Consider the following 26684-nt stretch of genomic DNA (forward strand, 5'->3'; position numbering starts at 1 on the left):
TAATTCACATTGATTTCTGCTCTAATCTTGGTCAGCTGCTTCCTCGTCAGTGAATTAGGCTACATCCCTCTGTTGCTGTTCCAGCTTCTTGAAGTGAGAATATAAACTGCATTTTGAATTTTTTTTATTCTTTTGGTGAAACTTGGATGGCTATGTATTTCCCCTTAGGACTGCCTTTGCAGTATCCCAAGGTTTTGGACCATTGTAGTTTCATTCTCGTTGGTCTCCATAAATTGTTTAAATTGATTTTTGATTTCCCTGGTTTATCAGTCATTCCTGAGCAGGATAGTTCTTAGTCTCAAAGTGTTTGAGTTTCTTCCAAATTTTCCTTGCGGTTGAGTTCAATTTCAGAGCGTTGTGGTCTGAAGAATATGCAGGGGATAATTTCAATCTTTTGAGTATCGGTTGAGACCTGTTTTGTGTCCAGAACATGGTCTATTCCCGAGAATTGTCCCATGGGCATTAGAGGCAGAATGAGTATTCTTTTGGTTCTGGGGGTGAAGTGTTCTGTATATATATCTATGAGGTCCAACTGGAAATCCGAGTATGGCATTCAAAGCTCTTGTTTCTATGTTGGTTTTCTGCTCCAGTGCTCTGTCTATTGCTGATAGTGGAGTGTTGAGATCCCCCTACTATTAATATACTATCTATATGTCTCTTTATTCTGGTTAAGAGTTGGCTTGTGTAATATCTTGCTGCTCCCCTATTGGGGACATATATATTTATAATTGTCATATCCACTTGTTTGGATACATCCTTTAAGAATAATATACTGCCCTTCTGTATCTCTAACTATAGTCTTTAGTTTTAAAATCCAATCTGTCTGATATGAGAATTGCTACCCCAGCTTTCTTTTGAGGTCCATTGGCATGAAAGATGGTATTCCATCCCTTGCCAGTCTGAATGTATCTTTAGGTTCATAATAAGTCTCTTGTAGACAGCAAATGGATGGGTCATGTCTTTTTATCCAATCTGCAACCCTGTGTCATTTATGGGAGCATTTAGGCCATTTACATTGAGACTGATTATTGAGATATGATTTTAATGATGCCATGTTGCCAGTAAAGTCTTTGTTTCTATAGATTGTGACTTTCTGTTCTGTATCCTCTTGGGGCCTTTTTACACTTTTTATAGAACCCTGTATCTCCTGTAGGGCTGGTTTTTCGTGGTTACGAAATTGGTCAATGACTAGCGATTCTGGAAGGTCTTTATTTCTCCATCCATTCTGAATGACAGCCTTGCTGGATAGAAGGATCCTTGGCTGCATGTTTTTGTCTGAAAGAGCTTTAAAAATGCCCCCCCCCAGCACTCCTCTCATTCCAGGTCTGTGTAGACAGGCCTGACGTGAGTCTGAGTACCTTTGCCTTGAGTCGTGAGAAATTTCTGCTTTGCCCTGGCGCTTTCAGTACTGTATTCTTGAATCTAATATTCTTAGAATTTGCACTATGACGTGACGTGGCGTGGGTTGTCGTGGCTGAGCTTGGGAGGGGTCCTCTCTGCCTGCTTGGACATGAATGTTTGTTTCCCTTACTAGATTGAGGAGTTTTTTCAGCTGCAATTTGTTTCAAATATCTCTTCTAGACCTCTGTTTTCTCCACCCCTCGGGGATGCTGATGATTTTTGATATTGGAATGTTTCATTGAGTCAGTAATCTCCGTAACCTACATTCCTCTGCGTGGATTTTTTGGTACCAATTCTATTCTAGCTTTTGCTTCTACTAACTTACATCCTCCAATTCGCGCCGATTAGTTCTTCTGCCTCATTCACCTGGCCTGTCCAGAGCCTCTAGTTTTGACTGCATTTGGCTCATAAATTTTAATTTCTGCCAGATTCGCTCTCATTTCCGCCCTTAGAGATTCTATATTCTCATTAACATTTTGCCAATGCTTTTCAAGTCTACATATCATCTTGACCATTGTTACTCTGAATTCCATTTCCTGATAATTTGGTTACATCCATATCCATTAGTTCTGTGGCAGAGGCCACAGACTCATTGTCTTTTCTTTGCTGGGGGATTTCTCCTTCTCGTCGTTCTGATGAGAGGTTGTGGGGTGTCAGAGCCCAAATTATTGACCAGGACCCAGGCCGTGCACCCTTGTTTTATAGGGATCTCCTTGAGGATGTGGGCTTCTGATTTTCAAGCCTACCTTCTGGGGAGGGCCTGCTGCGCGATACTCCAGGCAACCCTGTTTGGGTAGAGTCTCGTGTCCCCTGCGAGGGGGCTGGGGTGGGCACACACTGTAGCCGGTATTTCCAGGCTTTTGTTCTCTGGCGGCTTTCCTGGCGGTTTGCTGTGCCTCTTCTGAGAGTCAGAGCAGCAGTGGCCGAATCCAGCTTCCTGTCACAGAACAGGGTTATGGGACCATTCTCCACTGATGTTCTGGCCACTTTAACTCTGTTACTGTTGGTGCTGCTCAAGCCCTGCAGCGTCCTGGGATGTGCGTCCCACACCCGGCATCCCAGCCCTCACTTCCAGGGCCATGCGCTCTGTTCTTTGTGTTTCTAACACCGCTTTCAGCCGCCAGCCGCCCCGCGCACTCCTGAGCTCCCGGTCTCAGTCTGGATCCACTGAGCGCACCGAGCCCGTTTCAGTCTGGTGGCGCGCCCCCGGCTCATGGTCCTGTCTGTTCTCTCGCGGTGCCCAGTCCACGAGTCCGCCCGCTCCCCATGCAGGTGGCTACTGCTTCCCGGTGCCCGACGCGGACGGCTCCCCTCCCCCTTCCATTTATCTTCCGATATCCTGCGTGGTTTCACGGCTCCCCGCTCGACCTCAATACTCAGCGCTGGACCCCCCAGCAAAGAAAAGACAATGAGTCTGTGGCCTCTGCCACAGAACTAATGGATATGGATGTAACCAAATTATCAGAAATGGAATTCAGAGTAACAATGGTCAAGATGATATGTAGACTTGAAAAAAGCATTGGCAAAAATGTTAATGAGAATATAGAATCTCTAAGGGCGGAAATGAGAGCGAATCTGGCAGAAATTAAAAATTCTATGAGCCAAATGCAGTCAAAACTAGAGGCTCTGACAGCCAGGGTGAATGAGGCAGAAGAACGAATCGGCGAATTGGAGGATGGGTTAGTAGAAGAAAAAGCTAGAATAGAATCTGCACTCAAAAAAATCCACGCAGAGGAATGTAGGTTACGGGAGATTACTGACTCAATGAAACATTCCAATATCAAAATCATCAGCATCCCCGAGGGGGTGGAGAAAAACAGAGGTCTAGAAGAGATATTTGAACAAATTGCAGCTGAAAACTCCCCTAATCTAGCAAGGGAAACAAACATTCATGTCCAAGAGGCAGAGAGGACCCCTCCCAAGCTCAGCCACGACAAACCTACGCCACGTCACGTCATAGTGCAAATTCGCAAATATTAGATTCAAGAATACAGTACTGAAAGCGGCCAGGGCAAAGAAATTTCTCACGTACCAAGGCAAAGGTATCAGAATTACGTCAGGCCTGTCTACACAGACCTGGAATGAGAGAAAGGGTTGGGGGGGCATTTTTAAAGCTCTTTCAGACAAAAACATGCAGCCAAGGATCCTCTATCCAGCAAGGCTGTCATTCAGAATGGATGGAGAAATAAAGACCTTCCAGAATCGCCAGTCATTGACCAATTTCGTAACCACGAAACCAGCCCTACAGGAGATATTAAGGGGGGTTCTATAAAAGTAAAAAGGCCCCAAGAGGGATACAGAACAGAAAGTCACAATCTATAGAAACAAAGACTTTACTGGCAACATGGCATCATTAAAATCATATCTCTCAATAATCAGTCTCAATGTAAATGGCCTAAATGCTCCCATAAAATGACACAGGGTTGCAGATTGGATAAAAAGACATGACCCATCCATTTGCTGTCTACAAGAGACTTATTATGAACCTAAAGATACATTCAGACTGAAAGTAAAGGGATGGAATACCATCTTTCATGCCAATGGACCTCAAAAGAAAGCTGGGGTAGCAATTCTCATATCAGACAGATTGGATTTTAAACTAAAGACTATAGTTAGAGATACAGAAGGGCAGTATATTATTCTTAAAGGATGTATCCAACAAGTGGATATGACAATTATAAATATATATGTCCCCAATAGGGGAGCAGCAAGATACACAAGCCAACTCTTAACCAGAATAAAGAGACATATAGATAAAAATATTAATAGTAGGGGATCTCAACACTCCACTATCAGCAATAGACAGAGCACTGGAGCAGAAAACCAACATAGAAACAAGAGCTTTGAATGCCATACTCGACGAGTTGGACCTCATAGATATATACAGAACACTTCACCCCAGAACCAAAGAATACTCATTCTATTCTAATGCCCATGGGACATTCTCAAGAATAGACCATGTTCTGGGACACAAAACAGGTCTCAACCGATACCAAAAGATTGAAATTATCCCCTGCATATTCTCAGACCACAACGCTCTGAAATTGGAACTCAACCGCAAGGAAAAATTTGGAAGAAACTCAAACACTTGGAGACTAAGAACTATCCTGCTCAGGAATGACTCGATAAACCAGGAAATCAAAAATCAATTTAAACAATTTATGGAGACCAACGAGAATGAAAACACAATGGTCCAAAACCTTTGGGATACTGCAAAGGCAGTCCTAAGGGGGAAATACATAGCCATAAGCCTCACTCAAAAGAATAAAAAAATCTAAAATGCAGTTTTTATATTCTCACTTCAAGAAGCTGGAACAGCAACAGAGGGACAGGCCTAATTCACTGACGAGGAAGCAGCTGACCAAGATTAGAGCAGAAATCAATGAATTAGAAACCAGAAGTACAGTAGAGCAGATCAACAGGACTAGAAGCTGGTTCTTTGAGAGAATCAATAAAATTGACAAACCGCTGGCAAGACTTATCCAAAAGAATAGAGAAAGGACCCAAATTAATAAAATTATGAATGAAAAAGGAGAGGTCATGACCAACACCAATGAAATTGGAAGGATTATTAGAAACTTTTATCAACAGCTATATGCCAATAAATTAAGCAATCTGGAAGAGATGGAGGCCTTCCTGGAAACCTATAAACTACCAAGACTGAAACAGGAAGAAATTGATTTTTTAAATAGGCCAATTAATTATGAAGAGATTGAGTCAGTGATAAACAACCTTCCAAATAACAAAACTCCAGGCCCGGATGATTTTCCTGGGGAATTCTACCAAACATTCAACGATGAAATAATACCTATTCTCCTAAAGCTATTTCAAAAAATAGAAACAGAAGGAAAGCTACCAAACTCATTCTATGAGGCCAATATTACCTTGATCCCCAAACCAGGCAAAGACCCCATCAAAAAGGAGAATTACAGACTGATTTCCCTAATGAATATGGATGCCAAAATCCTCAACAAGATCCTGGCTAATAGAATCCAACAGTACATTAAAAGGATTATCCATCATGATCAAGTGGGATTCATCCCTGGGATGCAAGCGTGGTTCAACATTCGCAAATCGATCAGAGTGATACATCATATCAACAAGAAAAGACTCAGGAACCATATGATCCTCTCAATTGATGCAGAAGAAGCATTTGACAAAATACAGCATCCTTTCCTGATTAAAACCCTTCAGAGTGTAGGAATAGAGGGTACATTTCTCAATCTCATAAAAACCATCTATGAAAAGCCTACAGCAAATATTATTCTCAATGGGGAAAAGCCGGAAGCCTCTCCCTTAGGATCAGAAACACGACAAGGATGCCCACTCTCGCCACTATTATTCAACATAGTACTAGAAGTCCTTGCAACAGCAATCAGACAACAAAAAGGGATAAAAGGTATCCACATCGGCAAAGAAGAAGTCAAAATGTCTCTCTTCGCAGATGACATGATACTCTATATGGAAAACCCAAAAGAATCCACTCCCTAACTATTAGAAGTTATAGAGCAATTCAGTAATGTGGTGGGATACAAAATCAATGCTCAGAAATCAGTTGCATTTCTTTTTTTTGTTGTTTTTTTAAAGATTTTATTTATTTATTTGACAGAGAAAGCCAGCGAGAGAGGGAACGCAAGCAGGGGGAGTGAGAGAGGAAGAAGCAGGCTCCCAGCAGAGGAGCCTGATGTGGGGCTCGATCCCAGAACGCTGGGATCACGCCTTGAGCCGAAGGCAGACGCTTAACGACTGCGCCACCCAGGCGCCCCTGAAATCAGTTGCATTTCTATACACGAATAATGAGACTGAAGAAAGAGAAATTAGGGAATCTATCCCATTTACAATAGCACCAAAAACCATACGTTACCTTGGAATTAACCAGAGACGTAAAGGACCTATATTCTAGAAACTATAAATCACTCTTGAAAGACATTGAGGAAGACACAAAAAGATGGAAAAATATTCCATGCTCATGAATGTGGAAAATTAACATAGTTAAAATGTCCATGCTACCCAGAGCAATCTGCACTTTCAATGCTATCGATCAAAATACCGCGACATTTTTCAAAGAACTGGAACAAATAGTCCTTAAGTTTGTATGGAACCAGAAAGGGCCCGAATCTCAAGGAACTGTTGAAAGGAAAAACAAAGCTGGGGCATCACAATGCCCGGTTCGGAGAGCTGTACTACAAAGCTGTGATCACAAAGACAGCATGGTACTGGCACAAAAACAGACACATAGACCAATGGAACAGAATAGAGAGCCCAGAAATGGACCCTCCGCTCTTTGGGCAACTAATCTTTGATAAAGCAGGAAAAAACATCCGGTGGAAAAAAGACAGTCTCTTCAATAAATGGTGCTGGGAAAATTGGACAGCTACATGCAAAAGAATGAAACTTGACCACTCTCTCACACCATACACAAAAATAAACTCCAAATGGATGAAAGACCTCGATGTGAGACAGGAATCCATCAAAATCCTAGAGGAGAACATAGGCAGCAATCTCTACGACATCGGCCAAAGCAACCTTTTTCATGACACATCCCCAAAGGCAAGAGAAACAAAAGATAAAATGAACTTGTGGGACTTCATCAAGATAAAAAGCTTCTGCACAGCCAAGGAAACAGTCAAAAAAAACTAAGAGGCAGCCCACAGAATGGGAGAAGATATTTGCAAATGATGCTACAGATAAAAGACTGGTATCCAAGATCTACAAAGAACTTCTCAAACTCAATACACGAGAAACAAACAAATCAAAAAATGGGCAGAAGACATGAACAGACACTTTTCCAATGAAGACATACAAATGGCTAATAGACACATGAAAAAATGTTCAAAATCATTAGCCATCAGGGAAATTCAAATCAAAACCACACTGAGATACCACCTTAAATGATTAGAATGGCAAAAATAGACAAGGCAAGAAATAACAATTGTTGGAGAGGATGTGGAGAAAGGGGATCCCTCTTACACTGTTGGTGGGAATGCAAGTTGGTACAGCCACTCTGGAAAACAGTGTGGAGGTCCCTTAAAAAGTTAAAAATTGAGCTACCCTATGACCCAGCCATTGCACTACTGGGTATTTACCCCAAAAATACAGGCGTAGTGAAGAGAGGGCCATATGCACCCCAATGTTCATAGCAGCATTGTCACAATAGCCAAAGCGTGGAAGGAACCGAGATGCCCTTCAACAGATGACTGGATTAAGTTGTGGTCCATATATACAATGGAATATTACTCAGCTATCAGAAAGAACGAGTTCTCAACATTTGCTGCAACATGGATGGGACTGGAGGAGATTATGCTAAGTGAAATAAGTCAAGCAGAGAAAGACAACTATCATATGATTTCTCTCATCTATGGAACACAAGAACTAGGAAGATCGGTAGGGGAAGAAAGGGATAAAGAAAGGGGCAATCAGAGGGGAATGAAGCATGAGAGACTATGGACTATGAGAAACAAACTGAGGGCCTCAGAGGGAGGGGGTGGGGAATGGGATAGACCGGTGATGGGTAGTAAGGAGGGCACGTATTGCATGGTGCACTGGGTGTTATACTCAACTAATGAATCATCGAACTTTACATCGGAAACTGGGGGTGTACTGTATGGTGACTAACATAATATAATAAAAAAACATAAAAAAAAAAGAAGTAATGAATGAGTAAAAATATGTTGATTTCTCTGTGTGTGTGTGTGTGTGTGTGTGTGCGTGCACGCACATGCACAAATTAGTTATTGGGTTACTGGATTAGAAGGCACACTACTGATATTCCCACTCAACTTCTCCACTTTGGTGTTACTCTATTGATCCCTATGGATTTATTCTGAGAGTGTTTCATTCCTACCATACTGTGTATTCCATTTTTAAAGGTCCTGAGGGCTCAGACCCACCAAATGTTTACTAGTGACAGCCACCTGGTATGGTATCCCACCAAGGGCCTGTCCTCTGTGTCCCTCCCAAGTAACTGAATCACCCCTGCTGCAAACCCTTCCTTGTCTCCCTATAGCTTCCAGGACAGAGGCCAAACTCCTTTATATGGTACTTTTGGGGACTGGCCCCTCTATCTGCATGTATCCCCTCTCTTCAGGTATAAACTACCCAGTTCCCTGAATAAACATGCCGTGCTGATTCGGGCATCCAAGCGTTCACTTGGGCTATTATTCCCTCTGCCTATAACGCCCTTCCATTCTCCTTTCATCTGGCCAATACCCGCTCCTCGGTCAAAACTCAACTGAATATACCCTTTCGTCCCCAAAGCCTTCCTGGACCACGACCCCAGTTTTAGACAGCTCTCCCTCCTCTAACTCCCATGCTTACCAACACTTCCAAACATGTCTCACTGGGCTGGGACCCCCTCAAGGTTGGGCCTGCATTTGTATTCTCTGCATTGGGTCCAGCATACAGTAGGTGCTCAATAACCACTGGATACAAGAACAAATGCCAAAATACTAGGTTCCAAAATATAAGCTGATCGAATACTTTTATATGGAAGCCTTAAAAACTAAAGAAAATGGCTGTACCAGTACTCCACACAAAATATGGCCCACACACACGTTGATCATCCCACACCTGTCAAAAGTTCACTGAACTGTGAAAAATCAACAAAAGTTTAACTGCTCACTTGGAATTGTCGAGGGGAAAGCCAGAACAGATTTCACGCTCCAGGAACTGACTCCAACTTTTCCATAGCTGTGTTACTTTTTTAGAGGAGGGGGAAGGGCAGAGGGAGAGAGAGAGAATCTCAAGCAGACTCCCCACTGAGCACAGAGCCCGACCCAGGGTTCGATCTCACAACCCTGAGATCATGACCTGAGCTGAAATCAAGAGTCGGACGCTTAACCGACTGAGCCACCCAGGCGCCCCGATAGTGGGGTTATTCTAAGTCACCATGCGTACTGTACCTGAGCCAGGATATCTTGAAACTGTTCTCTCGTGAGAGGCATCAGGAAGGTTGTGATAATTCTTCTCAGTTCATTCTTTGACACTGTCATGTTGTGACCAGTGTCGAGCAGCTGAAAGGCCTTTTTCAACTCATCTCCTTTATCGGTGATTTTTTGAAATAAAATCCGTTTAACATCTAAGAAGGACAGTATTGGATTTGCAATAGCTGTGGCTATAAAAGAGAACAGTTGTTTATTAGACGTGCTGAAAGCAAAGATCCCAAAAGCCACTTCACCGCAGACTAGAGTCCAACAAACTTCCAAAACACGATTTCTTCTACCGTACTTCGCTCAACACATCTAAGCATTGCACGACTTGCAATGGTAAAGCTACAGTTATTTTTAACCTCCGAAATCTGGTCAAGGTAAGAGGAGAGTAATAACGGTAAAAAGAAAAAAATGGAGCAAAGATAATCCTCCCTGTATAGGACATGTGTCATGACAAGCAAAGAACATGGATTTTGGAATAAAATTCAGTCTTGAACAATATCATTTCAAATAAATCTTTAAAATATCATATTCACTTTCCATCCCCTTGCCAATTTTTGAGGGGAAAACATGTAATTCTTAATCTAGATCATTTCCCTTTCTAAGACAAGGAAGAGAGGAGAATGGCTAGCCCCTGGAAGGTAATGAAAGAGGGTTAAAAGGCACCAAATAAGCTTCCGGAGGGCCTGCACTTCCTGGGAGGAAAAGCAGCCAAGGGCGGCCACGGTGCTGTAGGTCCCGGGGTCCCTGTGTCACCAGAGGAGAGCCAATACCCCCCAGCCTCCCTCCCCTCTGTCTAAGACGAAACAGCCATAGAAACAAGGAAACACAGTAACTACAAACCAACTCACGGCATGGATCAGTTTCACAAGCAGGGAGACGTGATCGCTCCATTTTGATATTTTATAACCTACTAGGCAGAGAGGAGGCTAAAAATACAGGTAGTTTGGTAAATCTCTTCCATCTATTTATAAGATTGCAAAGGCTTGGTGACCACAGTTTATTTAGTGGCTCTGTCTTACGTAGTAAATTCTGGATGTGTATTAAATTTCTTTAACACGGTTTCATCCTTTATAAACTCATTCACAAGCAGGAGCTAGGGAAGGATGATTGCAATTATTTCCTTTCAAATGAGAATTTCTTATCTGGGTATTGAACCTTTCTGACATAAGTTGTTTGTCTTCCCTGACACTTGTCGAGCTCCCCCGGGTGCTGGGGATGCCTTTTGCTCACGATGCCCACTGCCTCCATGGGGAGGGGCATATACAACCAGGACACACTAGAGAAAAGACAGTGGCTGGTTTGGGGTGACAGGCTGAAGGTCTCAGGAAAAGCTGCTTAGAAGGAAGAGGTGATACTTCAACTGGAACTTGGTGTTCCCGACAGCGAGAGGGGCTGGAAGTGGGGGCGCTGTGGAGGACAGCCAGTCCAGGCAAAGGGGAGAGGGGACAAGCACAGGAGGCATCAGTTTTAGAGATGAGATCGCAAAATTCAGCAGGAGCCATATCCCCAGTGTTCCTATCTAGCTTTGTGCTCTGGTCACGGGACACCAAGCTGGGACTTCCATCGAGAGAACGACATCACCCAATTTTCATTCTCAAACTGCACTCTGACATCATATGTAGGAGGGACAGAAAGGGGAGGGCAGTGATGGCATGGAGACATGTTAACTACAGCCCGCTTAGGCAAGTATTAATGGAGGTCTACATTAACATGGTGGGCATGGAGGCAAAAGTAGGGGTGAGTAAAAGAGAAGAGAAGAAGTTGAAATAGACCAGATAGAGTCCAGAGACTCTCCTGATTTGACATGCAGGGGGAGGCAGCGGAAGAGGATAAAATTTCTACATGTGGTGTGAGTGGCCAGGTGGGTGGTGACACCCTTCACTGAGAAAGGGAAGGCTGCAGGCCGTGGTGGATGGCATTTTCCAAGATGGCCACAACAAGATCCCCACCACACATGCTTTTCCTATAATGCCAGGCTAACATTCCTCCCATCGAAACATGGGGCATATATTCCTTCTCCTTGAATCTGGGTGGGCCTGTAACTAGGGCAGAATGATCCTACGTGATTTCCAAGATGAGGTCACAAAAGGCGTTTCATTGTGTCTCGTCCTTGTAAGACACTCATGCCAACCGCCGTGCTGTGAGGAAGTCAAGAAGTCACACAAAGAAGCCACAGGTAGGCGTTCTGGCCAACAGCCCAGCGGAGGTTCCAGCCCAGAGTGGGAGCCAGGCTTCCAATGATTCCTGCCCCAGGTGTTGTTACCTGCTGCCTTCGCACCTCCCCCACTGAACAGTCTGGAACAGAGACGAGCTGTCCCTGGGACCTGCTCACATTGCAGATCTGTGAGCAAACTAAATGACTCCAAGCCTCTATGTGTGGAAGAGTTTGTATACAGCAATAAAGAGCTGGAACGGGGGAGAAAAAGCTTGTGGGGAAGTTAATGAATTCACTGTGGGATCTCTAAGTGGGGATATCCATTTGAAAGGTGAACACATAATCTAGAGATCAGAAGTGGGGGGCTCTGGAGGTGCAGGTGTGGGAACCGGCCATGCAGAAGCCATGGAGGAAGCAAGCCACACTGGAAGAGAAGGGAGCCCTGTGAAACACTGACTTTCAAGGAAGCAGAATTCATTCATTCAAAAACTATTTACTCAGCACCCGTCATACTTCAGCCCCTGCCCTAGTTACTGAAGGACTACAGTGAACAAGACAGGTAAGATCCCCTCTTGTAAGGCTCAGAATCTGCAGGGGAGAGGAAAGACAAGAAGCAGATAATAAATAAATGAATAAAGATAATGGTAGACATTACAAGATAGTAAGAAAGAACAGCTAGAGAGAGGCAAGAGCTGTTTTAGGTGGAGAAGTCAGGGAAGTCTTCTCAAGGTGTTCGAAGAGCTGAACCAGAATGATAAAATGAGCCAGCCAGACAAGAAGCTGCAGGGACACAGCAGCAGGTAAAGGGTCCCTGGGCAGGGATGAGTTTGATGTGTCCGGGAAAGCAAAAGGCCAGGGTGGACAGGGCATGCGTGTGTCGCGTGAGACGGAGGGCAGAAACTGCTGAGATCGGGGTGGGTGATGCTTCCGTGCCTGCACAAGGACTGGGGTTGTCTCCACGTGCAAGCAGGGCAGTGATGTCCTCTAACATACGCTGTGTTCCCAAATCACTCTGGCTGCTATGTAGAGAGTGGATTCTAGAGGCCAAGAAATGAGAACGGAAGCCCAGAGAAGAGGCAATTCCAACAGTCCAAGAAGAGATGACTATGGCCTGAACCAGGTGGTACCCTGGATGCGGGGGGGTTGAGGGGAGCAGACAGATTAGAGGTAGTCTAGGCACAGAGCAGACAGGGTTTTGCTGATCGACTGGCTCAGCCGGGCAGGGCAGGAAAAAACCAAGGATAACTGGGGGCTGGGCTGGAAGAATTATATAAACGATGAGGCCATCTACTGGGATGGAGAACACCAGGAATCAAAAGATCTGGTTGGCCCGTGCATGCCTGAGATACCCAGCAGAGGAAGCCCAAGCACAGAGGTCAGATAGGTCACTGGAGATCTGATCTGGAGCTCAGGAGGGAAGTCCGAATGGGACGATCATTTCGGTTACTCATGGTATGTAGGGACGTGGAGCCAGCGGCTCACCTAGGAGGGAGTTGATGCGGGGGAAAGGACTGGGCACACAGCTCGGAGGACGAAGAGACTGACATCTCCCACAAGACTCCTAGGGGTCCTGCCATGCTCCCCTCTCCATTTCTGACTGTTGCTGGGCTCTCAGAAGCAGCTGATTCACAGAGAGGAGCTGCCGGATTCCACATGGGCTGGAGAACATGAAATCTCCTTCTGCCCACCCAGCCCAAGGGGGGGGGGGGGGGGGTGGCTCTCCTGTTAACTTATGTCCACCTCGAAATCTTTTTTCAGACTTCTCATGTATATCTTTAGTTGCTTTCCAAGAAGCCCCACCTTTGCAATCAATAATTCTAATTTAAATGTATCAGAAATATTGGTTTGAAACTCATTGGCATTTGAAGGAAGACTTTTTCTTTCACGTGCCTAAGGCACCTTCCCAGATTTGAAATGAAGGCAGTAACCAAACTTGCATAACCTGCTGGTGGGAGTACAAATTGATATCATCTTTCTGGAGGGCAATTTGACAAAATTTTCTACATCCGTTTAGAATATACAAAGTCATAACAGACTGTCACTCCCACCCTCACGGGGAGAACAAGCTGGATAAGCTAAACTCTATGATTTTTTAAACCCATCGAGAGAACTGAGGGACGCGAAGAACCTAAATCCAGAAAGGGCAAGCCGCTCCTCGGAGAGGGACCCAGGACGCTTTTATCCTTGCAGAATCAGAGGAAATAAAGCAAATTCATTCTAGGCTGGGGTGAGGAAAAAAGAATGTGCTATTTAGTGGCCACACGTGGACAGGTGCGATGGGTTCACGGGCCGGGGCCTCAGTCACAGAGCGAGTCTGTGCCGGGCCTCTCGGGCCTTCCCACGGGGGTATAAGTGGCACGTCAGAGCTGGGGGTGAGGCACAGAGCTGTGTGATGCAGCCCCAGGAGGGCAGGCCCATCTGGGAGTGTGAGCTGCTGACCAAAGGCTGAGGACAGGATGGGAGAACAAAGGTGAGGTCCTCTGAGGCACCTGGGCCTTCACGGAGCTAGGAGCTGGGCCAGAGGACAAAGAGAACCCCCCCAGAGACCTTCCAAAAGCAGCAGGGGGGCTGTAAAGCAGAGCGCTTGCCCTGGTATGCCAACCCAGAAGGAAACAGAAAGGCCTAGAATCTCAGCAGGGCTCAGATGTCCAGACCTTTGAGGGGAAGTATTTGAAACCAGTGACAACTGCAACCAAGTCCAGACACAGCTCGGTCTGGAAATGACCCTGCTCCCGCCCAGCTCACACGAAGCCTGAGAGAAGAGGCCTTCCCTTTCCTGGACGGACTAGTTACTTCTCTTTCCACTGTGCTTCGCACTAATGTCTGCTATTAAATCTTTTTTAAAATTGCAAGACAAATGAAATGAGAAAAGGTGACCTAATCAAGAGCAAAAAACAGTCAGAAGATCCAGAGACAGAACAGATGGAGAAATGATCGTGTATTGAAGGCAAGAATGGAAAACCCGTTCAAGACATTACAGGAAAACTTGACAACACGCTGCATGCACGGGGGATTTCGGCAGAGAAAAGGAAACTGTTTTTGAAAGCACACGGCAAAGCTAGAAATTAAAAATACAGTATCAGAAGTGAAAAGCTCATTTGATCTGCGTAACAGCAGACTGTACGTGATAGAAGAAAAGCCTAGTGAACAGAAAGTCAGGTCAACAGAAATTCTTCCAATTTGAACATAAAGCAAAAAACATTTTAAAAGGAAACAGGGTGTCTCACATCTGTGGTTTACCCTGTGAGCCGTGCTTAATACGTGAGTTACACAAATACGTCACCTCCACATACACACGCGTGCATGAGAGAGACCAGCCACACACTTCGCCGTGACCATCTTCGGAGAGACAAATGGTGCTAGCAGACTTTTAATTTAAACAAGAAAAAATAAGTCAGTATTGAGAATCACCATCAGTAAAAATCGAAGGCAAATGACAAAAGGGAAAAACAGACGCTGGACAGCACGTAAGGCAGATGAAGGATTAGTATCTTCCCTACAGAGAGAGCTCCTACAGATTTCTGGAAAGACCCACTGCAGGTAAATGGGCAAAGGATATCAGTGGGCAGCTCCCAAAAGACAGACAGAAAGCTGACAAACGGAGGACCAAAGTTACCTTTACTATTAAAGAAAGGCAAATGGAATCACAACAGAATATTGCCTTTGCACGTCAAATGGAGAAGATGTAAAAGAGAATATTCTGTGTTGGGATACTGAGAGACAAACACTGTCAACTGTTACTTGTGGGGATGCGCAGGCCCAAACTTCTCAAGGGCAACGCGGTGGGGCTCACCCAGAGCCTCAGCGGGAATGCCCTCGGATCCAGCAATCTCACTTCTCCCCCGACTTCTCCGTAGGAGCGCAAGGTCAACTGAGACGTGTCCGAAGTACGCAGTACCTGCAGAGCTGCGGAACGGTGTTGGAAGCTGCTAGCTGACCCCCACTATCCATTCTCCCCTCCTCCCTTAGAACCCGAGACCCTGAGATCTGGGGAGAGAGTCAGCCATCCGAAGGTCTGTATTTCCAGGCTCCCCGGTAGATGCCTGGGACCGTGTGATTCAAGTCTTGCCCAGTGAGGAGGCGCAGCGTCCAGGATGACTGGACTAGAATGCCTTCCCCCTCACAAGGCAGAATTCAGCGTATCCTTGCCTTTGTCCCTGCTGAGGCCTCCTGGCGCCCCAGGGTGTGCCCCCACCATGAGGGCTGCGCACGCGCTTCTGTTCCGGTAACATCTGTCTCACGCAACTGAAATTCTTTATCCCCCTCTCGGACTGTGAGCGCCTCTGGGACAGGCCCTCTACTGGACCCACCTCTTTGTCCTCAGTACCTATGACAGTTCTTGTCACATATGGGGCTCAGAAAATGTTCAGGAAAGAAGGCAGGGAGGGAGGGCGGGAGGGACAAAATGACATATACTTTGGGGAAATCATTATGTTAAATCTTATTGTTTTAAAACTCAGAGATGCAAATGAGTTTAAAACTTATATCCACACAAAAACCTGTATGAAAATGTTTACTGCAGTTTCATTCATGATTGCCAAGACGTGAGAACAACCAGAACGTCTTTCAGTAGTGAAGAGATACATGAGAATATCATTCAGGGATTAAAAAGTGGACTAGGATATCATGAAAAGACAGGAAGGAGCCTCAAGTGCACACTGCTAAGGGAAAGAAGCCCATCTGAAAAGGCTACATACTGGATGACTCCAACCCTAGGACATTCTGGAAGGGCAAAACTATGGAGACAGTAAGAACAGTGGTTGCCCAGGCTAGGGGCAGGCAGGGAGGAACAGGTGGGACGCGGGGGATTTTTAGGGCAGTAAACTGATTCTGTGTGATACCATAATGCTGCATACATGTCCTTAAATGTGTATCAAAACCCAGAGAACGTACAACACTAAGAATGAACTCTGCTGTAGCCTGCAGACTTTAGTTAATGACAATGGATCAGTAATGGCTCATCCCCGTAACAAAGGCACCTGACTAATAATGCAAGATATTAATAACGAAGGACACTGGGGGTGGGGAGTGAAGGGGTGTACGGGAACTCTCTGCACTTCAGTTCCATTTCTCTGTTACCCTAAAACTGCTCCAAAAAAATTGTCTACTAATTAAGAAAAACTAAGTGAGGAGGTACAGAAGACAACACAGTAGTTAAATCCACGGATTTTGGAATCACACTGTCTGGGTTCAAATCCTGGCCCTGCCTCTTCAAAACTGTGTAACTTTTGGACAAGTGGTTTAATCAACGTCTGGCTCAGTCTCCCCATACAGAATGCAGGGACAGTAATAGAATTTACTTCACGGCTCTATTGCAATGTGGTTAAAAGGGATGCGAAGTTTAGTACAGAGTCCGGTGCCTACTAAACATACTGAAGTGATATCTACCGTATCTACTGTTAGTGTTTTTTCTTCATGAATACTCACCCGAAGAGGAAGGTCTAAACATATTTTGGAAACTGCTCCTTGAATACACTCTACATGGTGAAGAGTGAGGTCTTAAATTCACGAACTTTCGGGTGTGAGGATACGAAGTATGCCAATCTGGTACATTCGCCATTTTGTACATTAAATCCCTGTGACATAAAAGAAAACAGATTACGTTATCTTCAAGCACACATTACAAAGCTGGCCAACCTCCTATCTATTCCTTTTCTGAAAGGACAGCCAGAGACTCCAAAAGTGCTAGTCATGACCTTCTTGTCAATGTTTCAATAACTCTTCTTAAAATGAAGACAAAATCATGATTTTAGGCTCGTTTTTAGCAGATCCAATAATTTTCAAAAATGGGAAAATAAGGAAGCTCTCAGATAGGAAAATTCATCTGCGTCTTGACTACCGCTAACTCATTTCTTTGGTGGGCAGTAAGGGTGGAAAGTTTGGATTCTCTATGCTCTCACTGCATATCCATCACCGTCAGAGGCACAGCAGGAGACAAGAGTACCAAAAACAGTGCAGTAAGGACCTCTGAAAAGCCTCTCCTCCATGAAAGGAATAAGAAAACTGGCAAAAATTATCAGAACCAACTTTCTCAGAACTCTGGAAATTAACCAAAGTTTTGCAGCAATCTAGGGAGCCCTTATCCATGAAATATGGCAGAATCTCAGTATGCCACTCCAAGTTCTGTGGCATTTCAACATCCCCTGTCCCCACCTGCCCCTGCCCCCAAATCAGTAGTAGCCTTGAAACCAAAAGCCTGCAATTTCAGCAAAAACCCCGTAGTCTACCCGTCACTGGGAAGGGCAGAATGGCGTTGGAGCTCCTTCAAGGCCCGTTACCAGAAACTGTCAAAAGGCGTTTGTTGAAAAAAATTAGACGCGACTGTTGCCTAAACTTCTAGATGCCTGAGGCAGTAGATCATAGATGGAGCAAATAATAGACTAACCAAAAACCTTAAAGGGCAATCTGGGGAATGAGATGTCCACAGGGGCTTTGGGAAGCCCCCACATGTTCTTCGGAATCTAGAAAGCCACTAAACACGCGGAGGGCTGTGAGCGTGCCCAAGGGCTGTGGGCTTGTTCAGGAAAGAACTAAGCAGGCCCTACACTCTCACCTACGGCTGACCTTGCAGCTCTGCACAAGCAGGAAGTGAAGCCTAAGGAAGGGTTGGAAAGTGACTGGCAGAGGACTGAAGGAAGCTCCGACACACACAAAGAGCCCCTCAGCAAAGCCTGGAAGGCTGTTTGCAGGCATTTAATCTCTGTCCAGTCATGAGCTGACCACTCAACTAACCAGACACTTCAGTGGCCATCCACAACAAAACATACAGGCTTTACAAAGTCAGTTTAGAAAAGTCAGTAAACAAAACCCAAAACATGAAAAGTGGAAAGAATATGATTTCAAAAATTGCCACATTATTTAAAGTGTCTAGTTTCTAACAAAGAATTTATGAGACATGCCCCCCCCAGAAAGAAAGAAAGAAAGAAAGAAAGAAAGACCCATACATACTTACCTTGAGAAACCATGCAAGCAAGAAAAGAGTGGGGTAAAATATTTAAAGTGTAGAAAGAAAAAAAAATCCACCAACTTAGAATTCTATATCCAGCAAAATTTTCCTTCAAAAGTAAAAGGCAAATAAATACTTCCTTAGACAAACAAAAACTGAGGGAATGTGTCACCAGCAAGACTGATTTAAAAAACAAAAAGTTACAGAAAAAAAGAAGAATGCTATAGGTTAGAAATGCAAATTTACATAAAGAACAGAAGAGTATTAAAGAATAAATGAAGGTAACATAAACACATACACACCTCAATACATGTGAAGCAAAAACCAATAAAACTGAAAGGAGAAACACACACTTGAATGATAACATCTGAAGACTTTAATGTCCACTTTTAAAAGTAGATAGGGGTGCCTGGGTGGCACAGCGGTTAAGCGTTTGCCTTCGGCTCAGGGCGTGATCCCAGCGTTATGGGATCGAGCCCCACATCAGGCTCCTCTGCTATGAGCCTGCTTCTTCCTCTCCCACTCCCCCTGCTTGTGTTCCCTCTCTCGCTGGCTGTCTCTCTCTTTGTCAAATAAATAAATAAAATCTTTAAAAAAAATAAAAATTAAAAAAATAAAAAATAAATAAAAGTAGCTAGAACAAGTATACAGATCAACAAGGAAACAGAGGACCTGCACAACACCATTAACCAATTAGACCTAACAGGCATCTAAAGAACACCTCACCCAACAACGGTAGAATATACATTCTTCTCAAGGGCACATGGGACATTCTTCAGGATCATATGTTAAGACATAAAACAAGTCCTGATAAATTTTAAAATATTTAAATAATCAAAGTATGTTCTCTAACCACACTGGAATGAAATTAGAAATGCATCACAGAAAGAAATTGAGTAATTCACAAATATTGTTAACTTAAATAGCACACTTTTAACTAACCCCAACGATGGGGGGGGGGGAATCACAAGTGAAATTAGCAAATACTTTTGGATGGATGAAAACAAAGGCACACTTGCCAAAAATTAGGGGATGTAGTGCTTAAAGGGGAATTTATAGCTGTAAATGCCTATAGTGGTTTTAAAAAGAAGAAAACTCAAATTAATAACTTAATCTTCTTCCCTAAGAAACTAGAAAAATAAGGGTAAACTAATCCCAACTAAACAGAGTAAAGGAAATAATAAAGATCAGAACAGAAATAAATGAAATTGAGAAAACCAACAAAATGAAGAGGTAGTTCTTTGAAAAGATCAGCAAACTGACACATTTTTACCTAGATTGTCTAAGAAAAAGAATGAGAAATATTCAATGTATTAAAATCAGGAATGAAAGACAGAATATTACTACTGACCTCGCAGAAACAAAAGGGGTAAGGGAGTACTACAAACAATCATGAGCCCACAAATTAGCTAATCTACACAAGACTGAAAAATTCTTAGAAAGATACAAGCTACTGAAACTGACTGAAGAAGAAACAGAAAATCCGAGTAGACCTACAGCAGGTAAAGAGATATAACTAGAAGTCAAAAACTTCCTGCAAGAAAAGCCCAGGACCAGATGGGCTCACTGGTTAAGTTCTACCCAACATTTAACGAAGAATAAGTAAAACCAATCAATCCTTCACAAACTCTTCCAAAAAAACAGAATAAGAGGGAACACTTCCCAGCACATTCTGTGAGGCTAGTATTACCAAATCCAGACAAAGACATCGGAAAAAAAGAAAGCTAAAGACCAATATTCCTTATGAATATAGGAAAAATCTTCAACAAAATACTTGCAGACAGAATCCAACAACATGTAAAAGAATGAGATGTCATGACCAGGTAAGATTATTCCAGGAACTCAAGGGTATTTGAACATACAGAAATCAATCACTGTGATACACCACATTAATACAATCAAGAAAAAACATGACCGTCTCGATAGATGCAGAAAAAGCATTTCACAGAACCTTATACTGTTTCACGATAAACACACTCAACAAGCTAGGAATAGAAGGGAACTTCCTTGACCCAACGAAGGGCATTAATGAAAAACCAACAGTCAGTATCATACGGAATGGTAAAAGAAGAAAAGCTGCAAGCCTTCCCCCTAAAATCAGGAACAACCCAAGGATGTCTGCTCTCATCACTTCATTCAACATCGTACTGAAGGTTCTAGCGGAGCAATTAGGTAAGAAAAGAAAAAAAGAGGCATCCGGCTCTAGCTCTACAAGGAAGTTTTAGAGAAGAGAAGAAATCTTCTCTACTAGACTTCAGGTTTAAATGCAAGTGCATAATTATTTAATATTCAAAAATAGATGGATGTGCCTGGCGCTATTTCAGTATAAAGAATCAAACTAGGCAATAGCTTTAAAGCCCTAGATTTTAAGAATCTCAAGTTTACAGAGTTAAAGAAATGAACCAGAAGTTTTTTTTTGTTTTTTTTTTTTTTTTTTTATGTGTAAGAAATACACACTGGCTGGTGCTCTGGTCTACCTCTCTTTGGGAAGTCCCTGAGTGCCTGGCATGGTATTGGTCTAGACCTGTCTCATTTGCACAGGTCCTTGTGGGCAGGGACCATACCAGGGCTGAAACCATGTAAGGCTGACAGCGGAGTCCCACCCATATCTTCCTTCAACTAGGTAAGTTTAACTGAAACCTAGAATCATAGCATGGGTGAATTTCTAAAAGAACATGGCTTGGTATGTGTTCATAGTCAAAATACATTTATTGAGCTTCCTTCTAGAAGTTTGGGGGTCAATGAACAAAACTGGCAAAATCGTGGACCACATGGGCCTTATATTCTAGTACTGGAAGACAAACAATAATTAGGTAAATAATACAAATGAATAAGTACTGTGAAGATAAATGGAGCAGAGGAAGAGAACAGATGACACTGAGCACAGATGAGAGACCAGGAAGGGAACAATGCCATTAAGAGGACAAAGAGGCAACAGCAGGCCAGATGGAGGAAAACCGAGTGGGCTCCTGTGACAATCAGGCTCTCTCCGAGAGTGATATGTGAAGCCACTGGAGGGTTATATACAGAGGAGAGAGGTATGTACAGGGCTATGATCTGCCTTTGCATTTAAAGGATTCTTCTGGCTCTATGTCAAGAATAGACTTAAAGGGGCAGGGGAGGAAACAGGGGGACCAACTGTAAGTGCACTGATGAAATGATGTATGCGAGAGAAGATGGTGGCCTGGACCAAGGTGGTTTCAGTGAAAGTGTTGGGAAATGTCAGATTCTAAATATGTTCTGAAGGCAGGGTCAATTGGATTTTCTTACAGATTTGATTTGGCATGCAAGAGAAAGGCTGGAGGAAGTGGTCATTGACTGAGATGGGCGAGACCCAGGCAGGACAGTTTGGAGGGGGAGATCAAGAGTTCCATTCTGCACGTGTTAAGTTGGAGATGCCTGTTAGATCTCCCCGGGGGGTACTGAACAGGCAGCTGGGTGTATAAGCCGGAGCTCCGGGAAGAGACTGGGGCTGAAGATCCAAGTGTGGGGACTGCCCGCATATAATGGATATAAGGCACAGTGAGGTCAGCCCTCATTGTAAAAAGAGAAAACACGCCAGAGCCGAGCTTTGGGGTACTCCAACCTTCAGAGTTCAGGGAGATGAGGAGGAACTAACAAAAGATGAAAGAGAGCAGCCAGTGAGAAAGGAGCAAATGGAATTTCCAGCGTCCTGGAAACTGAGTGAGGAACAGGTTTCAGGAGGGAGAGACAGTGTGTGTCAAATGCTACAGTGATCAGCACGGAAGATAAGGACCAAGAATCGCTTTGGATCAAGCCAGGCGGGCGGTACTGATAACCCCAACAGGTGCCACACTGGTGGAACTGGGCAGTTGCGGGAGCCTAAGTGAGTCCCACATAAACTCAGAGGGAAAGAATCTCTGCTGTAAAGCAGAGAAATGGTGTGGTACCAGGGGCAGGATGGGGGTCAAGGAAGAAATGTCTTTAAGACAGGAGAATCGGGAGCACGAGTGAACACTTCTGGTAGCGAATCTTCACTAGGCAAAGAATAATGGAGCAGGACAGAAAGAAGCTGCCGGTTCCATGGGTTCACCAGTGGAGAAAGGATCTCATCTCCTGGACGAGCCTTTTTTAGGAGCACAGTCAGTTCATGGCTCGTGACAAAGGAGAAGGCGGTGGACACAGATGTGGTGACAAGCGGGTAGGGCAGTTCCCTGGGGCTCGCGTCTGTTTCCTCCGTGAAATAGGAAGTTGGGCCATCAGCAGCAAGCGAGGACGGGAGAGGCATCCAGGATTCAGGAGAGAGGACAAGAGGTGAAAAGTCGTCTAGAAGAGAAGGCCAGGGGAGGGTGGGAGAAGCAGGATGACCAGCAGGGAGCTATAAGAGCCCATCCGAGGTCCACGGGCATGAACTCAAGAGCCAGGCCCGGGGTGGTGAAGCATCGGATCTAACTGGGGGCAGGGTTTTGAAAAGCGACTGCGATACAGGAAGGGGTGAGTGTGTGCTGGAAGACGAGATGCCACGTGCCCACCTTGCTCCAAAAGGAGCCCCGAGCATGATGGGAATTCTCGGTATCACTGAAATACTTGGACGGGCCAGACGAAGTAAAGAGACTAGAAACTCAGCTCATGAAGAATTTTTAAGAAGGAAAAAAAAAATGACTCTAATTCAATGAGCACTTATTGGGGACTAACTCGGAGCCAGGAAATGGGCTTAAGATTCATGAAAACCTGGCACTGAAGCCTCCTCACGCCCAAGCACGTACTGCGCTTCCCACCGCGCCGGTGGGGAGCCGGAGCCTCGGAGCGGGCCAGCAAAGGGCCCGGGACCGTGCGGCTGCGAAGCCCAGAGCCGGGTCCGGGAGGAGAGCTCATCCCAGGTATCAAGTTCATTCGGTCACCCCGACCAAGGCCTCCCTGTTGCTTTTTGCACAATCCCTAGCGAGCACCTTGTAGGAGGTGGCATGTCTCCGGCTCCCCGAGCTGCCTGGGTGGTCAGGAGCGCTCGCCCCTGCCTCACCCCGCTCTGCGAGCACGTGGGGAGGACCCGCTGTAACTGCATCCCTCGTTGTGGTGATCGCTGATGCAAATAACCGCTTGCTTTATTTTATCCATAAATTCCCTTCCTAATAACAATAAGGCATGCCAGGGCTTTGGCCTTGTGCCTTATTACACCACCTGAGGAGTGAGATAATCACCCAGAAATGTACTGCCTGTTGTGCATTTTATTACTTGAATACAAAGTGATTCAATTCAAGAAACACTTAGTTGAAGACAGCATGAAAAAAAAGTAATAATCATATGAAAAGTAATTCTTCCTAATGCTACTGAGCACACGGCAGGGAATAATCCTCTTCCAGCGGGAGAATGGTCTGGATGACCTGTTGGGTCTTCTCCACTTCTAATTTCTACCAATTGCAGGATCATAGAAGCCAGTGAGACTTCACTTACAATGTGAACATTCCAGAGAGCCGGATCCAGGTAGTTCTGACAATGGAGCCTATTTGGCGTTCGACCTGAACACGCACAGTATCGACATTTTCTAAGCAACTATCTTCTCGGCGGTTCGCTCATTCTTCGGCAAACGCGGCAGGCTACGCGCAGGCGAGGGTGGAGGGACGGAAGGAGAAGTATGAACCACCCGACCTCCAGCAGCTCACTGTCTAACTCAGGATTTTCGGAAAATGCCGCATGTTTCAGGTACCGGAAAAGGTATCCGCACTGCGCGGACAACGACACTGAGGTAGCAGGTGGAAACACAGTGACTTCCCGTCCCCGAGGGGCTGAGAATGTGAACTAATCACTCTCTCTGGGGTTCAGGAATTTTCCCAAGAACTGCCACCCTCAGTTCACCTCAAGGGGGAAAGAGCCAGTCCATCTGTAGATTCCTCATGCAGAAATAACATGTTTTTTTATTGTTACTAATACCATTATTTTAAAACGCATTTCCTTTCCACCTTTCAAAATTAGTTTTCAAAGGCTGTTGAAGCAGACACACAGCTATGTATGCAGCTTTAAAAGAGTGGTTCTCAAAGTGTGGTCCCTGAACCAGCACTATCGGCATCCCGCAGGACCTTTCTAGAAATGCATTTTTTCAGGCCCCACCCAGAACAACCGGTCAGAACCTCTGGGGGTGGGGGCCCAGCCCTGTGTGTGTTAGCAAGCTGAGAGTATTTTAGGAGACCCTGGAGTTGATGTACAAGTCTATAGTTTTTGAAGGAGCCTCTGTAAAGTTTCCTGCTTATTATCAAAATGAAGTAAAAGACCACAAATGTTGGGGCACCTGGGTGGCACAGCGGTTGGGCGTCTGCCTTTGGCTCAGGGCGTGATCCCGGCGTGATGGGATCGAGCCCCACATCAGGCTCCTCCGCTATGAGCCTGCTTCTTCCTCTCCCACTCCCCCTGCTTGTGTTCCCTCTCTCGCTGGCTGTCTCTATCTCTGTCAAATAAATAAAATCTTTAAAAAAAAAAAAAAAAGACCACAAATGTTACACGGAAGCAATTCTGGTAGATTCACCTAGCAAGAACTGAGCGTCTATTTTGCTGACCATCAGTTAATCATCAACCTTGTGATGACCTTGTGAGTCAGATACCATAATCCATATTTTTAGAGGTGGCGAAATTAAACCAGAGAGAAAAGCCAAACTCACTCATGAGGCCCAGACTTGAACTCTGCTGAATTCAATGCTAGGCTTTTTGCCCAGTTGTGCCAGCGGTATGTGTGTGTATGTGCGTGTGTGTGTGTGTGTGTGTGTGCATGCACACACTTGCACAGGTGATGAGTGACTTGTGCGCCTTCCCGCGTAAACAAACACATGAGAACAATGAAGCGTTCTTCATTGTTCACCTGTCAACACTCAGGAAGGGGTACCTTGTATTTCCCAGTCTAACAATTCTGCAACGCACTCAAAAGAACATGGAGAAAAGTGAAAGCAAATCATCTACATAATCATCTAATCAAATATTAGGATTCCAGGGCTTACGCCGCCTCCCCCCTCCCAGCCTCATACTCCCCTCGATATCCTAGACTCGGCTGGCAACCCCTCGTCTACGGTTCTAAACATAGGGATTATAAGAATGCAAGCTGATTTACAAATATATTCCAAATGATAGGGTAGCGTAAAAAACAATTTAGCCAGTCAACTGAATTCAATTTAGCAGAAAAATCCGTGGTTATAAAGTGACCTGCCTCCAGGGCCTTCAGCCCCACGTGTCTGAGCCACAGGCTTCCTCCACCAAGGCTCTCCCCTACTCACGCTCTCCCCACATCCTCACACAGGCTCTCACCTTCCTCCCAAACCTCACTTTAACCACTACGTTCTCTAGCAGCATAAATTCCAAGCCTACCCCCGCAACACACACATATTACAAGACACACCCACACAAACTCAGAAATCAGATTCGAAATCTAACACAGACCTCTCAACATTAATATGCTTTAATGGAGTAGTATAAATAATGATTATAAATATATGGAAACATACAAATGTGTTTAGGACGACGTTAAGAGAAAAAGTACGGTGGGGTAGACACTATGAACACAACGATGTAGAAATGTGTTTTCACATGCGGACAGGGTCTACAAGATGTGACAAAAAAAGCTATGTGGCATGGGGGAGCAGCGATCTCTTTTATTTTAAATGCTCTTTAATAAACGTCTCCCAGCATGTTGGAAAGAACATGCGTACTGGGCCCCCAGGCAGCTCATGGCCTAGCTCCTGCTTTCTCACTCTCCTTTCCTGGCCTCCCACGGCCCGGGGGTCTCTCTCCCCACCCAGTGAACTCCTGTCACCTGCGGATCCGGGTGTGACCATCACCTCCTCGGAGAGGTCTCCCGGATCACCCCATCTGCGTGCTTCTCTGTGGCCTCTCATCACAGCTAGGCCTTTCCTGGCACCGCTCTCCCCACAACTGGGAGTCACACTTGAGTTTGGGAAATGACAACCTGGATTACAGACTCCATGAAATAAAATGGGGCTTTTATCCCTCTGAACCCCCAGCCCCAGAGTACCCGGCACATAACTGGAAGTGTTTCTCTGATTCATGAATGAAGGATTTTCACAGCCCTGTCATTCAACTGCATTATCCTCCCTACACACACACACACACACACACACACACACACACACGTCCCTCTACTTCTGGATCCCATTTAGGGTCATCTCCCTCTTTCCCGCCTCCCAGTGCAGAAGTCTCAGCATCACCCCTGGATTTCTCACTCTTAGTCCCTCCCCTGAGAACCAGTGACCAGTGTCAGAAAGGTCTCAGTTAACACCCAAGCCCCTTGTAA

At 44.9% G+C, this 26684-nt stretch overlaps 1 protein-coding gene across 1 annotated transcript in view; it reads right to left on the reverse strand.

Annotated features, from left to right (window-relative positions):
* Positions 1-17168, reverse strand: part of EFCAB6 (EF-hand calcium binding domain 6) — a 217357-nt gene extending 200189 nt beyond the window's left edge. Inside the window, exons 1-2 of the mRNA XM_008702910.2 lie at positions 16915-17168; positions 9303-9514 (exon numbers count right to left, since the gene is read on the reverse strand). Coding sequence (XP_008701132.2) covers positions 9303-9514; positions 16915-17056 — 354 coding nt within the window. The 5' untranslated portion in view covers positions 17057-17168. The remainder of the gene's footprint in view (positions 1-9302; positions 9515-16914) is intronic.
* Positions 17169-26684: the final 9516 nt, after the last annotated feature.

The sequence above is a fragment of the Ursus maritimus genome, unplaced genomic scaffold (assembly GCF_017311325.1).
Source record: "Ursus maritimus isolate PB19 unplaced genomic scaffold, ASM1731132v1 scaffold_21, whole genome shotgun sequence".
Taxonomy (NCBI): domain Eukaryota; kingdom Metazoa; phylum Chordata; class Mammalia; order Carnivora; family Ursidae; genus Ursus; species Ursus maritimus.